The sequence below is a fragment of the Alnus glutinosa genome, chromosome 10, assembly GCF_958979055.1.
Source record: "Alnus glutinosa chromosome 10, dhAlnGlut1.1, whole genome shotgun sequence".
In the NCBI taxonomy this organism is placed as follows: Eukaryota; Viridiplantae; Streptophyta; class Magnoliopsida; order Fagales; family Betulaceae; genus Alnus; species Alnus glutinosa.
The window spans coordinates 6,823,218-6,839,348 of NC_084895.1; the positions used below are offsets into that span (position 1 = coordinate 6,823,218).

The following is a 16,131-nucleotide window of genomic DNA, read 5'->3' on the forward strand; positions in this document are numbered from 1 at the left end:
TTTATTAAACCGTCTGAAAAAAAAAAAAATTACGGACGGTTTTAAAAAACCGTCCTTAAAATTCAGACGGTTTTAGAAAAACCGTCCAGAACTAGAAAATTCCGGACGGTTATAATAAAACCGTCTATAATTAGAAAGACGGTTTTAGAAAAACCGTCTGGAATTTTCTAATTCCGAACGGTTTTTCTAAAACCGTCCAGACCTAGCTTGTAAAAATAGAAATCCCTAGATCGATATCCATTCTCGCTGACACACACCCAGCTGCTGCGCGCCTTAGCTTCTTCCATTGAGCTTCTCCGGCACTCTCTCTCTCTCCCTTCATCGTCTTCTCCGGCGCCATCTCTCTAGAAGTCGACCCCGGCTGGCCCTACGTCATCTTCTCCGGCGACGCTCCGACGCGTCTCAGCTAGCCCACGCCCCTTCCCGACGTACGCCGGCCCACGTCCGGTTTAAAGGTTTGATTGATTTTTTTCCTAGCTTGCTATAATTTGCAATTATTTATTGGACTTGGTTTAAAGGTTTTGATTCCGTACGCACCCGTGAATTTAATATGAAACTGGATTTTCTTTTGCTGTTTAATATATATTTTCTCTTTTGGGTGTTTTTATTTCCTTTGAATTATCTTAATGAATCTACCAATGGTGTTTGTCGGAAGTTTTTGTGAAATGTTTCTTGCTTTTTCAATTTTTTCGTATCTGAGATTCGACCCCCATCTTCATTTGTTTGCATTTTTTATCTATTCGTTTTTGTTATTTCTTGATTCTTGATTTCTTTCGCACCAGTGGGTTTAATATAAAACTGGATTTTAAAATGAAAAATTGACTTCTTCAAAATGTTATGGTTCATAAGTGCACTATTTTTTTTTTTTTTTTTTCACTATTAATTGTGTCAAGACAGCCTGAAATTTGTGTGTTGCAAAAGGATATTAGTGCTTCTAGTGGTGGAAATAGCAGAATGGAGACATGACAGTGGCAATGAAACAGAAACCTGACAGCAAAAAAAAACCTCTTTAGTTAATTGAACCCTCCCTTATACCCCAAACCTATCGGCTTTCCAGAATTCCAAATATTGGAATATTTTCTCTTAAACTACAATAATCAGATCCTTTAAAAATCGAATATTGAAATTAAAGGGCCCAATCCAATACTAAAACAGAAGGGTTCCAGGACCCATTCCCAAAATTCATGTATTATGAAAGCTTGAACTAATAGAAGCTCAAGCTTCTATTTCTGTCTACAAACAAACCAATGGCATATTCTCTTATGGGACCAAACTAACTCAATTAAGACAAGCTTCAGTCCATCATATGCAACAGACACAAAACCTTCATCCAACCACGCAGAACTATTTATGAGGTAAGAACAACAAGAGTTCTTTTATTCAATCATTCTTCTTAATAATATTTTATTTTTCAAATCATTCCACACTAGCAAGCCTCCATCTGTCCAATTCTCTAAGCCAAACTTGTGGATCATAATGCCCAACCATCTAGAAATATAGAATAATATGCATGATTAAAAACTCATAATAAACTAAAGATGTCAGTGCTTTACTTCATTCCATTCTTCCTATTGTATCTATCATTCTAAATAATACCCATAGTTAGAGTTGTTATCAGTAATTCAGTATCATTCTTATTTATATTTTTTTTTTGTTTATGGTAACTTAGGGATTTATGTTGCTTTAGATGTTGGCACACGACATTTCTTGTCTCTGTCAAAAATATGAACAACTATACATCTCTTACAGAATACAAATCAAAGATTGAGCCAATACAGTTGAGACAATTGGTATATGGTCTAACTCTTAGACAGCAATTGCCCAAACAAGTCAAAGTAGAGAAGGAAAAGGATCACACAATAAAATGAAATATAGTTGCATATATAACCAGAATATGTTACATATTACACATGGCCCAAGCATCAAGATAGAACCAAAACGCTGTGTTCTATAATTTGGCCATTTTGTTTCCTGAATTCCTAGATAAGTTATAAAGTCTTGACAGAGAAGAAGTTTTTTTATTTTTTGAAAGAGAAGAAGTTTTTTTTATTTTTTATTTTTATTTTTTTAAATTAATTAATTTTATTTTAAACAATAAACTCAGGACTCCTTGCATTAATAATCAATAAATTCCTAGATAAGTTATAAAGTCTTGACGTTAATGTTTGATTAAATTCTCTTTTCCAAAAGCTGTGTTCCCGTTCGCCCGGTATAGTTATTCAATAAAAAATGACTGTTTTCTTTAAGAATCAATTTTTTTCATCATCTTTCATGGTATTTTTGGGGTTTTTTCGAAGCCTTTAAAAGTCTAGAATATTTACAATTTTCATAAATTCTGTTGAATTTCAGCTTAAAAATTCTCTGTGGCGAGCCCTTCAAACCTTTTTTACTTATCAAAAAAGGTTTGAAGGGCTCTCCTATTATAAGATTGATTCTAATGGCTCAATATATATGCATATACCATTTATATGTAGAGATTAGCTTACAAAAGATGCATATTGTACATGTGCAAAACTTATAATGCTCATCCAATCATATGATCCTAATTATAATGCAAAACTTATAATGCTTGTGATACAATATACTCTCTTTCTCCCTCAATTATACAATAATTAACAAAGGCTCCACAATCTCATTCAACAGTTACAAATTCTATGGATTAAACCAAGTCTATACTTCTAGGTATATATAGATGACATAATCAATGACATAATCAGACAACCTAGCGGTGTTTTTTTCTCACGAACTGCCCAACGAATATATATATATATATATATATATATATATATATATACATGAAACTTAACTTTTTGGTTTTGTGTATCTTTTTGGTTTGTATGATGATGGATGAATGAATGTTCAGACCACCAATGCATGACTGTATCCATGTCTTTTCAGTTTTCAATATTTTTTTCTTCTTCACATGATGTAGTTAGAAAGATGGATAAGAGTTGGATGAAGTTGCCGCGAAGTTCGCGAGAGTATATTCTCGGAGTTATGGCGTTTGTGAAATTTGCACGTGAACATGAGAGTAGACAAGGGGTCATTGTGTGCCCCTGTAAGAAGTGTTTGTTGGGCAAATCATGGTCTTGTGAAGTTGTATTTGCCCATTTAACGTCAGGTGCCGGGATTATTGAGGGTTACACTGAGTGGATAATGCATGGGGAATTACCTGTCCCTCCCGTTCATAACGAGACAACACATGAACGGGGGGGGGTCCAGTGGGATGCAAGACATGCTTACTGGAGGTTCCAGTGGGATGCAAGACATGCTTACTGACGTTTTTGTGATGCACGATGTTTGTGTAGAAGTCGGTGGGCCTGAAGTGGGAGTTAACGCCGAAGCCGAATTCGAGTCTGTGGATGTTGCGGTTGACGACTCTAACAGGGTGCCGAATAAGTTAGAAGAATTGCTAAAGGATGCCGATACGCCACTCCATGGAAATACAAAACATAGCAAATTGGGAGCTATTGTGCGTCTATATAGTATTAAGTGTATGAGCGGTTGGAGCAATACATCATTCTCCATGTTGCTTGAATTCATCAATGAGCTGATGCCTCCGGGCACAAGTTTGCCTAAAGACACATACGAGGCAAAAAAGTACTTGAAAGATTTGGACCTTGAGTATGAGAAGATATCGGCTTGTCGCAAAGGTTGTATGTTGTTTTGGAGGGAAAATGAAAAGTTGGACAAATGTACATTCTGCAATGAGTCCAGGTGGAAGGATGACTTAACTAATGAAGATAGGTCGACAAAAAGTTTGAAAAAAAAGCCGGTCAAAGTGTTGCGTTGGTTTCCTCTAATACCAAGGCTGCAGAGGTTGTTTATGTCCCATCATACATCGCCACATATGAAGTGGCACGCTCAAGGCCGTACAAAAGACGGTGTGTTGAGGCATCCGGCCGATGGAGAAGCATGGAAGGCATTCGATTCACGTTACCCAGTATTCGCATCAGACCCGCGAAATGTGAGGCTTGGTTTAGCGGCAGATGGCTTTAATCCTTTTGGGAACATGTCCTCTAGTCACAGTACTTGGCCGGTAATGTTAGTACCCTACAATTTGCCTCCTTGGATGTGCATGAAGCAACCGTATTTTATGTTAAGCTTGATTATCCCTGGTCCGAATGCACCAGGACAGAATATAGATGTGTATCTAGCACCCCTTGTAAGTGAGTTGAAAAAACTATGGGAAGAAGGGGTAGAAACTTTTGATGTAACATCGAAAAAATATTTCACAATGCATTCGGCCTTGATGTGGACGATAAATGATTTTTCGGCATACGGTGATTTGTCAGGTTGGAGTACACATGGCCGGAAACCATGTCCTTGTTGTAGGCATGAAACTCAATCAACGTGGCTAACTTATGGTAAAAAATTCTGCTTTATGGGACATAGGCGATGGTTGCCTCCGGATCATCCATGGAGAAGAAACAAGAGACGATTCAACGGTGCGCAGGAAATGGTTGGTCTTCCCAAAGTGCCGGATGGCGATGAAATCATGAGCCAGTTAGAGTGTGTTGTCAATCGGGCAAGGACCGGGCAGAAGCTGCAGGTTGGGGAAGTAGATTGGAAGAGGCGAAGTGTATTATATGATTTGCCTTATTGGAAATATCAATTACTACGCCATAACATTGATGTGATGCACACAGAGAAAAATGTGGTTGATAACATACTTGGCACGCTATTGGACATGAGCGGTAAAACCAAAGACAACCACGAAGCACGTCAAGACTTGCGTAAGATGAAATTGAGACCAGAACTCTGGCCATTTATCGCGGAAAACGGTAAAACATATTTTCCCGCAGCTTGTTTCACAATGACGAAAAAAGAGAAGACTGACTTCCTGCAAGTGTTCCATGATGTTAGAGTGCCCGATGGATATTCTTCAAATGTATCACGTTGTGTCAAGCTCAAGGAATGTACTGTTGGGGGTTTGAAGAGTCATGACAATCACATAATCATGCAACAACTCATGCCAATTGCACTTCGAGGAAACTTACCGGATGATGTTGTGAGGCCTTTGATTGAGCTATGTGGGTTCTTTAGGGATATTTGTTCAAAAACACTGAGGGTGGAAGATTTGGATCGTCTAGAGAATCAAATACCCATAATCTTGTGCAAATTGGAACGAATATTCCCTCCGGGTTTTTTTACATCCATGGTACACGTAATCATACATTTAGTACGTGAATGCAAACTGGGCGGACCGGTACACTACAGGTGGATGTATCCCGTTGAGAGGTAATGTTAAAATTCTGTGAACTTGACATTTGTTCAACCGAATGACCTATTACAATATATATGTCTTATGTGATGGTCTCATGGTCTGCCTTTAATGTAGGTGCCTTGGTAGATATAAACGTACTGTTCGTAATAAGGCCGCACCCGAAGGGTCTATTGCAGAGGGTTACATTGCAGATGAATTGTTGACATTTTGCTCGCGATATTTAGTGAACGCGCCAACGGTCCACAATAAGGCCCCAAGACACCAAGAGGAATCGAGAGGGGCGACCAATTGGATAAAACTTGATAATATCACGTTTGAGCAAGCACACCGATATATTTTATTCAACTCTGACGATTTCATTCAATTTCGCACGTGAGTGAAATTAGTAAATACGTATTATACGCCTCTAAATACAATGAAAAGTAACCTATACATCTTTTGTTGACGTATAGGATGCACATGGAGTCGCTAATGGAACAAAACAACCGGGAACGTATCTCGCATCAACAGTTGGAGAAGCAACAGAGGGACCAATTCTGTAGTTGGTACAAGTCATACGTAAGAGAATTGTTGGTTTGAATAATTATTTGCCTATAAAAGCATCATGGAACACGGATTAAACAATGTGTCTAAATCACAGGTTGATAAGTTGGCCGAGGCGGATAGAAGGACATTGGGAGAGAAACTTGTAAGTCATGCTAAAGGCCCAATGTCTGATGCTGTAGAATATAAGCGGTATGTGGTTAATGGCGTGTTATACCGCACCCTGAATGTCGATGAAGAGAAAAAAAGTCAAAACAGTGGACTGTGTGTCACCACTGAAGATGGTCCCACCTACTACGGTAAGCTCACTCGAATAATCGAGGTTACATACTACGACTTGACACGGTATGTGCTTTTCAAGTGCGATTGGGCCGACATTCAACCGAATAAGGGATACAAAAAAGACGAATATGGATTCGATCTTGTTAATTTCAAGAACCTAATACACACGGGTGCGCGAGTAACCGATGATCCGTTCGTACTACCAAATCAAGTATCGCAGGTGTATTATGTCGAGGATCCTAAAAATCCAAATTGGGCTATTGCTGTAAGGACAAAACCTAGAAATGTGTACGATGTTGGAAGTGGTGAAAGTGATGATTATGTTGAGGCTGACAGTTATCATGAGCACGAGCCGTTCAACGTCAACGTAACGGGTGACGTTGGTTTTGATGACATTGATTGTGCACGTGCGGATGTACCGGCCACACAAGTACCATAATAATTGTATGTTGTCTAGAATGACTTATAGTCGTCTCACTTTTATTTTCTTTGCATGTCGTTTGTGTTGCAAAAAATATTGAATACTTTATTTACTATTAAATGTGACCCATTTTCATGTGTTTGTAGGTAGACATGGCCCCTAAACAAAGAATGCCGCGACCAGGAGAGGATTTTTGGACGCCTATAGACCGCACACCGAGTGAGCGACCGGTTGTAGGGTCGGACGATACGACACAAGACCCTAATGAGACACAGGGGGGCGTAGATGCTCAATATGTACTACATGAGCGACCGGTTGTAGGATCGAATGATACGACACAGGACCCTAACGAGACACAAGGGGCAGCACATTCTCAGCATATAGTACATGACCAACCGGTTGTAGGGTCAGACGAAACGACACAGGACCCTAACGAGACACAAGGGGTTGTAGATTCTGAACAATGTGTAGCACCTGATATGGAGTTTGGATCATCAGAACAATCAGTACCCGAGACTTCACAACATAGTGGTACTACTCGGGTGCCGCGTATATTACGGGATGGGAAAGTTTACACAATAGGTATGAATTATTTTTATATTTGATGGTAGTCAGACACTTTAGTAATCTTTTACTATTATAGTAATAATCAAGTGTGACTAACATTTTTTTTATGAGTTGCAGATGAGCAGGGTAGGAAGAATGTTAGGACTGTTGGTAGTCCTAAGGACATATGGCACATACCTGATGGGGAAAAGGTGGTGATCGAATTCAACCTATCCTACCAACCAACCGGCCCGGGGGTTGAGAAATTTAGAAGAATTTGTGGGAAGATCATAAGAAGTGGTAAATTCGTACAGCTGCATGGTAACTGGAGGACATTACCATTGGAAGGAAAGGAAGATATGTGGCGCACCCTAACGGTAACAAAATTTCTATTTCCATGTCAATAATTTCTTATTTATAGTTTTGTAGTCTTACATTTCCAATTAATTATGATATGGGATATCATTTTCTGTGTAGCAAAAATTTTATTTTGAGCCTATTCACCTACTTGCGCACATAAAAAGATTAACGTTGATGGACCTAGCAAAGAAAAGAAGGCAACACAGGTACTAGGTGAAGAGGGGTCTAAAGTTGAAACAAGGTGATACCGTACAATCTGTGGTCAGTAGGGCTTCACCAGCGCCAGTGTTCGATGCAGAAGACTTCGAAATGCAAGTTGAGACGTGGTTGTCTTCGGCTGATAAGGTATTTTAATGTATTTCTTATTGGTCTTTTCTTTGTAGAATAAATCAACATATTTACATTACCAAATTTATAGGAGAGAGCGTTGAAGTCCAAGATAAGCCGTGGCCAAAATGCACTTCTTCACACTTTGGGATCGAAGAGCATCGCACAGGTTGCACGAGAAATGGTACGTCTAATAGATAAACGTTCACTGCTTGTACGCACTGCGGTAATATAATATGCTTATAACTGATAATGTTAATGATATTGCAGGAGGAAGACATAGGAGAAACACCGAACCGAGATGATATGTTCATTGTTTCGCACACGAAGAAAGATGGGAACCCTGTGAATGCGGCGGCTGGAGAAACTATCGTAAGTGGTAAATACAAAATATTAGTTCTAGGTTCAAATTCTCACCCTTGGATGTTTTGTGCAGGAGAAGATAAGAGAAATTATTATGAATCAGTCGCCTGCAGAACGAGTGTGTTCACAGGGGTCAATCTATTGGTCGCATAACGATGCGTGTGCACAAGTGCTAGGACGAGAACATCCCGGTCGTGTACGCGGGGTAGGGCTAGGGCCGACTCCCGGTAAATCCACCTCTTATACCTCCGGACAAGGATCAATCTCTAGTGGGCCTACTCCCAAAGAACAAGAAATGGCTGCTGAGATGGAACGTTTGAAGACTTTGTACGAAGCACAACAGGAAGAGCTTGCAGCTGTCAAACGTATGGTAGCCTTGATTATGGCAGAGAAACAATCATCAATGGGAAACAACGAAGAAGGTGATGTTTTGGTTTACACTTAACTTTGCCATCTTCAGTCACTAATTGTCCCCTCTTACTGTTCATTGGGATTGTTATATTTTTATTTCAAATTTCACTAGAATAATTTATGGTTAAAGATGAATGCTAATAGTTAAGAGTTTGTGTTAACTATTATATGCTCAGGTTGAATATTGGAATTCTCGTCAACATGTCTTTTTAGTTATTGGGGGAAAACGTCGTCAAACAATTATATGTTTTGTTTTTTTCTTTTAATTAATTAATTCATTTTTTTTTTATTGTGTGGTAGGTTTTAGACTACTGTCATCATCAACTTTTAATTGTTGTTTTGGGACATTCATCAAGTGGGTGAGTCATGTGTGTACTTTTGTTGCATACAGGGTGGCCAATATTGTTGGACCAAAACTTTTATGGGTTCAGACTAGCGTTTCTGATGGGATCCTCCAAATTATGTTTTTATAGTGGTTTTTATAGTGACAATGCTGTATGGCAGTGGTGAAGCTAATGTGGGGGTGTTATAGATTGGAGTGCATTAAAAATGATACATATATATATATATATATCTGTATTTTTTTTTTCAAGTTAAAAATGATACAAATTGGAGTGCTTTATGGTTCATGATGAGTATATGTAATTTGTTTTCAAATATGTACTATTAAGAAACAGATATTAGGCTTACAGTGCATGGAAATGGGTAAAATCATAGTGATAAAAGATGAATTGGTATGCACAGTATTACACAAGAGTGAACTGCTGATGCTACTAGTTTGATTTATGCGGTTGCTTTATATTCAAATGATGAGATAGGCTTGTTTGTACAAAACTTTTAAACACCTTCTCATTACTTGTGTTTAGTTTTCACCTAATGGCATGTTAATCATCTTTTCAAGAAAAAAAAAAAACATGTTAATCATAACTTCATTAAGATGATTCTTACCTAACAATTTGATATTTGTATACCTATTGCAGCAAACACTGGAAGCAGAACTTAATAGTATGGTTGAAGCAAGCAATGCACACAGGTCGTAAATCAGATTAATTCTCCTATGGGCCGGCTTGCATGCATTGATGATTATAATTGTGTATGGAAACAACTTGTTTTAATATTTTTGGATTTTTAGTTATGTATTTATATTTGAATTCTGTAATAGGTTACGTTGTGAGTTGTTTAATTATGTTTTAAATATGTAAGCTATTGGACTACTGTTATGTTGTGAGTTGATTGAATTTGGAAATAGATTTGGATTTGAATTTGTATTTGTATTTGAATTTAGATTTGAATTTGGGATTTCGGAAATGGATTGGAAATGTTGTATTAGGGTTTTTTTTTTTTTTTTTTTTTAAATTATTAATTTTTTTAAAAAAATAATAATTCTGGACGGTTTGGGCCCAAACCGTCCAGAATTATTCGGTATTTTACCTATATAACTCCCAGACGGTTCGGGCCCAAACCGTCTGTAAAATTACAGACGGTTTGGGCCCGAACCGTCCGTAAATAGATACGGACGGTTTGGGTCCGAACCGTCCGCAAAATAGTGCGGACGGTTTTACCCGAACCGTCCGCAAAATATTCCGGACGGTTTTAAAAAAACCGTCCGAAAAATATTGCGGACGGTTCGGGTAAAACCGTCCGCAATATTTTTTACCGACCAATTATCCTGGACGGTTTTAAACCGTCCAGAAAAAACCGTCTGGAACTTTTTCCAGACGGTTTTTTCGGATTTATGGACGGTTTAAAACCGTCCAGAAATCCCATTTTTTGTAGTGGATACAATATTTGGTTTTTTATTTTTTTTTAATTTTCTATATTATCTATGCATTTCATTAGCTGAGGAACTTATGCTTAAATTTGAAGTTATAGATTTTTTTATTTTTTATTTTTTAAGAAAAAACAATAAAATTAGCTAAGCAGATTATAGTAGGGGCTTGGATTGAAGGTCCCTTTCACCAATATACGAATATATATTTTTTTTCCTGCTTTCGTTGCAAATCCTTTTGACTTATGTTCTTAAATCATTACTTATCCTAAAAGTTTAAGCTAATAAGAAGAGGTAAACGTAATTACTTAATCAATATTTTAACACTCTTTTAATAGGCGAGGCTCAACACATAGAATATCTAATTGAAATATGAGATAAATGAAAAAGACAAGGTTCAAATACTCTGATATCATGTTAAACCGATCACTACTTATCCTAAAAACTTAAGACAATAGAAAGATGTAAATTTTTTCACATAATCAATACTTTAACATATATTCTATTTGTTGAAATAAAAATATTTAAGAGGAGGAATTGGGATGCACGTGTATAAATGGCCCCTTATATTTTGTAATTATTCATTTGACCCAACACCTACTAGCTAGCTAGCTAGCGTTACTCAAAATGAATAATATTTCATATTTTAATTATCTCAGGCGGCACTACATGGCCTCAACCAAAACCAAATCCAATTATTATATAAAGGAGTAAGTTAAGGGATTTTGTATCCTCTAAATCCAAATCTGAATTGACCCAACACCTACCACCCTTCCATTTTACAACTTCTTAATGATTTGACAGCATGTTCATGATTTTGGATCCGCTTATAATGGCTAATCCCACATCTATATGTCACATAACACATATGAGGAAAATATAATTTTATTTATTTATTTTTTATTATTTTACAAAAGATATTGAATTATACGTCGTTTTGAGATAAGGGTACTGAACTAGCAAACGTCTTAAACTAGAGTATCTAAATTTTCAAAAGTCTCACATAAGGATACTCCGTAGGATTTGCTGTTAAATCCTATAAAATTTTTTAAAATACCCATGTGTTTATTTTTTTAAAAAAAAAATTATAAAATTTTTCAAAGATTCAGGCATAAGTATTTTTGCAAATTCCGTAAATTTCTGACCAACACCTAGATCCTAGTATTTTTTTCCCTAAAAAAAAATATGGGTATTTTGGGTATTCCGTTAGGATTTGACAGCAAATCCTAACGGAGTATCCTTAAGTGAGATGTTTGGAAACTTGAATACTCCAGTTTGAGACGTTTGTTAGATCAGTACCCTTATCGATCTCAAAATGACGTATAATTCGAGATCCTTTTGTGAAGTTATTATTATTATTTTTTTTAATATGTGTATGATCAGAAAAAGATATTTATTTCAATAAGAAGGAGCATGATGTTTAAATTAATTCACAGTAATTTGGCTCATCTCCGTAACCGGCTGTGACCGTCGGATTAGTACGTCCCCTTAAGCATGCATTTTCTCCGCACTACTGCAAAAAGTCAGGAGTCTTGTTTGGTAAGTTAGAAAGTTGCGTAATATATATATATATACTCCAAGGAGCCTCTACGAACTTTGCAGAGCTCTCTTTCTCTCTTTCTCGTAAGCTTTTCATCATTGACTGTGAACATGGCAGCCAGGCTTATGCATGCAGTTCAGTACAATAGTTGTGGGGGAGGGCCAAGTGATTTGAAGGTTAACTTCACATCTTTTTCTTTGAACTTTATAATTTGAAACTCTTTTATCAATTTGTTGTGATGGCCGGCTGAGAAAAGAAGCCCATTGATGAAGATTACAGCAATTTATATAATATTTTTGGATCGATGTTTCATGCAGTATGTTGAAGTCCCAGCTCCCACTCCAAAGAAAGATGAGGTTTTGATCAAGGTGGAAGCAGCAAGTCTGAGTCCGGTTGATTGGAGAATTCAGCAAGGCATGCTGCGGCCTATGTTTCCTCGTGAATTTCCTCAGATACCTGGTAATTTAATTGTAACACGGTTTATATTTTAGTGGCTTTTTTTTTTATTATTATTATAAAAGATAAGAAATTATTTAATTAATATTCTATCACGCTTCTTTATGTCATTAATTATCGTGTGTACATCGGGCTCAGACTCCCTTTTAACATTAAATATTTAATCAAACACAATTTAAACTCAATACTATATATGCTAATTACTACTTATTCTAAAAATATTTAAGACAATAAAAAATAATTAATTTAATTAATATTCTAATATATATTTCCTTTCCCACTTAACGTGTTTTAGTATATTCATTGAAATTTACAGATTTAGGTACAACCATATATATATATATACATATAGCTTCACTCGTTCGTTGTTAGGTTGAATTCTCATACGTACCGACTATGTGAGAAGAATAACTGCATAAATGAATTCCCCTCACTTCTTATATATATACGAACTCCAATTTTTTGAACAAAAAACAATTTACGTTAGAAGATATTATATTTTAGTTCCACGTTGAAAGGGACCGGAGAAGGCCGATCCTCTCAAAAATGGAGACGATCCGATTAGTGTAAACAAGAGGGGTAAAATGATCCAAAAAAATAAACTAAAATGAACTAACCAGCTCCTCTCTATTTCAATTTTTCAAATGGAGAGGATCCATTTCCGTTGAAAGGATATCTTAGACTCTTAGTCCTATATGTGAAGACCATATAAAAAGGGCAGAAATTTCCAACAAACCGGTTTGTAGGAAATTTTCTACAACCCACATATAAGATTGACATGTGTCCATTGACATGTGAAAATCACATGTTATTTAAATAGCATGTGCTTCTTACATGCTTTTTTAATAGCATTTAATAAAAAAATATGTGTTTCTCACATGTTTAAAGGACACGTACATGTCCTTTTTATATGTGGGTTGTAGGAAATTTCCTACAAATCAGTTTGTAGGAAATTTTTGTCCATATTAAAATATATATTACATTTGCCAAAATTAAGTTTTTAAATAAATATTAAATTTATGAACACCAAATATATATATATTGTCACGTTTATTCATTCAATTTGCAAAATTGAATATGGTGAGTCATATAAATGTTGAATTTGCAAAATTTTAGGAGTGTTGCATGGTAATTTTCTTGTTCTTTCATATCTTTCGGATGAAGATATATTCTTTGTTGGAACAGGTACTGATGTAGCAGGAGAGGTTGTTGAGGTTGGATCAGGAGTGAAAAATTTCAAAGCTGGTGACAAAGTCGTAGCTATGCTCAATTTTGCAGTTAAGTACTCATTCTTGTTGCTTAGAAAAAGAAAAAAAAATTACACTTGCCCCCGGCCCTCAAATTATTACCCTATTTGCAAATAAAGTCGATCTCCTTACAAGCGTATGCTTCACTAGCGATATATATACTTGCAATTCACTCGAATATATATGTTAGAATATAAAATAAATGATTAAATTCATCTCTTTCTATAAGTTTAAACTTTTAAGATAAGTGATGATTTAACATGGTATCAGAACCAAAGGTAATGAACCTTAACTTCGTCATTTACTTCCCATTTCATTTAAATATTTCACGTATTAAGCCTCACTAATTAAGGAAGAGTGCGTTTGAGCCTACACAAGAAGAAGAATGTTAAAATATAAAATAAATGATTAAAAATTTATATCTTTTTATAAGTTTAAGCTCTTAAGATAAGTGGTGATTTAACGGTATCGATCATGGTTATGTTGTATATTGACAGAATGGAGGTGGACTAGCCGAGTATATTGTGGCCAAGGCAAACTTGACAGTTCCTAGGCCACCAGAAGTTTCAGCAGCTGAAGGTGCAGGCTTACCTGCCGCCGGTCTCATGGCTTACCAGGCTGTCACCGACTCTGCCGGGATCAAGCTCGACGGAAGCGGAAAGCCGGCAAACATCCTCATCACCGGCACCGCAGATGGTGCGGGTCTCTATGCAGTCCAGCTGGCCAAGCTTGGAAACACACATGTTACAGCTACTTGTGCAGCCCAACACATTGAAATTGTCAAGAGCTTAGGGGCTGACGAGGTTGTCGACATCATTTCCCCAGATGGGGCAGCTCTGAAGAGCCCGTCTGGTAAGAAATATGACATTGTGATTCACTGTGGAGCACCCACTCCTTGGTCAACTTTTGAGCCTAATTTGGCTTCAAATGCCAAGATATTTGATCTAAATCCTACGCCTAGTGCCATTAAGACGTATGCCTTGAAGAAACTCACATTCTCCAAGAAGCAGCTAATCCCAGTGCTCTTGAGTGTCAAGGCTGAGAGCCTGGATTATCTTCTTAAGTTGATGAAGGAAGGGAAGCTTAAGACTGTGATTGACTCCAAGTACTCCCTCAGCAAGGCCGAAGATGCTTGGGCTAAGAATGTGGATGAAAAAGCTATTGGCAAGATCATTCTCGAGCCATAGTTAACATAATAGCTAGGCTCGTACGTTTGTTAATGCTTTTTAAAATAAAATTTTATTTTCAGTTGTAATGTGACATAAAAATGAAAGTAATCTTTAAAAGTATTAGCAAACGAGCCCAATATAACTCAAGTTGCTGAAATATATGTACTCAATCCGAGAAGTGTTGAGCAAGCTATGATTTTGATCATGTGTGATAGGAAATTTCACTACAAAAAATGTTGGTATTTGCCACGTGTATTAAATCCACGTGGCAAGATGCAGCCAGAAAACATCTTCCCACGTGTATTTATTACATGTGGCACATTGGCCACGTCTATTTTGGTTTTGCTGTATTTGGTTATTACATGGATGATGGAATTTTTGTGTACACTCATTCAAATTTTTGGTCTCATTTTTTTCTTCTTCTTTTTCTAGTGTTTATTTTACTATAATGTTGTGTTTTTATTATTTTTAATTTTTTAATTCTAATTGTTGACACTACCAAAAACAAGGGATTTCTAGACGGTTACAAACGGTTTTTTAAACTGTCCATAAAAAAAAAATTAGTCGGTTTTTTGTTAAACCGTCAGGAACAAATATTTCCGGTCAGTTTATGTTAACCGTCGTTAAAAATACAGACGGTTTTAATAAAACCGTCCGGAATTTAAAAATTACAGATGGTTTTATTTAAAACCGTCTAAATATTTAGATGGTTATAAAAAACCGTCCGTAATTAGAAATCACAGATGGTTTTATATAACCGTCTATAAATAGACAGACGGTTTTTTAACAACCGTCCATAACCTAATTTTCTAAAAGGGGTAAAAATCCCTCTGTAAGATCGATATCCCCTGCTTCTAGCTCTCTCTCTCTCTCTCTCTCTCTCTCTCTCTCTCTCTCTCTCTCTCTCTCTCTCTCTCTAACTCAGGATCTCTCTCTCCGTCTCACTCAGTCGGCGACCGTCTACCGACCCATTCTCCGGCGCTCTCTCTCTCTCTCTCTCTCTCTCTCTCTCCCTCTCCCGTTCCCCCTCTCCCTCTCTCTAGCTCGGGATTCGTCGATCTAGAAGACGTCGGCCGGCTCTCTCTCTAGCTCGTACTCCATCCGGCCCCTATCTCTATCAGATCGAGAAGACGCCGGCTCGCCCTCACCTTCTCCGGCGACACCCGACGCATCCCTGCAGCTAGCAACCTCAGGATCCACACCCCCGATCGACTCCCGGTGCGTGTAAAGTTAAGTGCTTCTTTTTTTTTTCCTTTTTTTTTTTTGTTTTAATTTTTTTTTTTTTTTTTTGTTTTTTTTTGTTTTTTTTTTTTTTTTTTTTTTTCTATTTGTTGTTTTTTGAGTTTGTGCTTTTAGTTTTATGAGACCTTTGTATTTTTATATTTACTTGTGCAGTAGCTCTCCAATCACTGTAAAAAATTTTTTTTTTAAAAAAAAAAAAAAAAAAAAAAAAAAAAAAAAATCCCTCTGT

General features: G+C 36.8%; 1 protein-coding gene across 1 annotated transcript; it reads left to right on the forward strand.

Moving 5' to 3' along the window:
- Positions 1–11,827: 11,827 nt before the first annotated feature.
- Positions 11,828–14,830, forward strand: LOC133879716 (chloroplast envelope quinone oxidoreductase homolog). The gene is made up of 4 exons (XM_062318417.1): positions 11,828–11,964; positions 12,106–12,247; positions 13,430–13,521; positions 13,989–14,830. Exons 1-4 carry the CDS (start codon positions 11,899–11,901, stop codon positions 14,676–14,678), a joined length of 990 nt encoding a protein of 329 aa, XP_062174401.1. The 5' UTR covers positions 11,828–11,898; the 3' UTR covers positions 14,679–14,830.
- Positions 14,831–16,131: the final 1,301 nt, after the last annotated feature.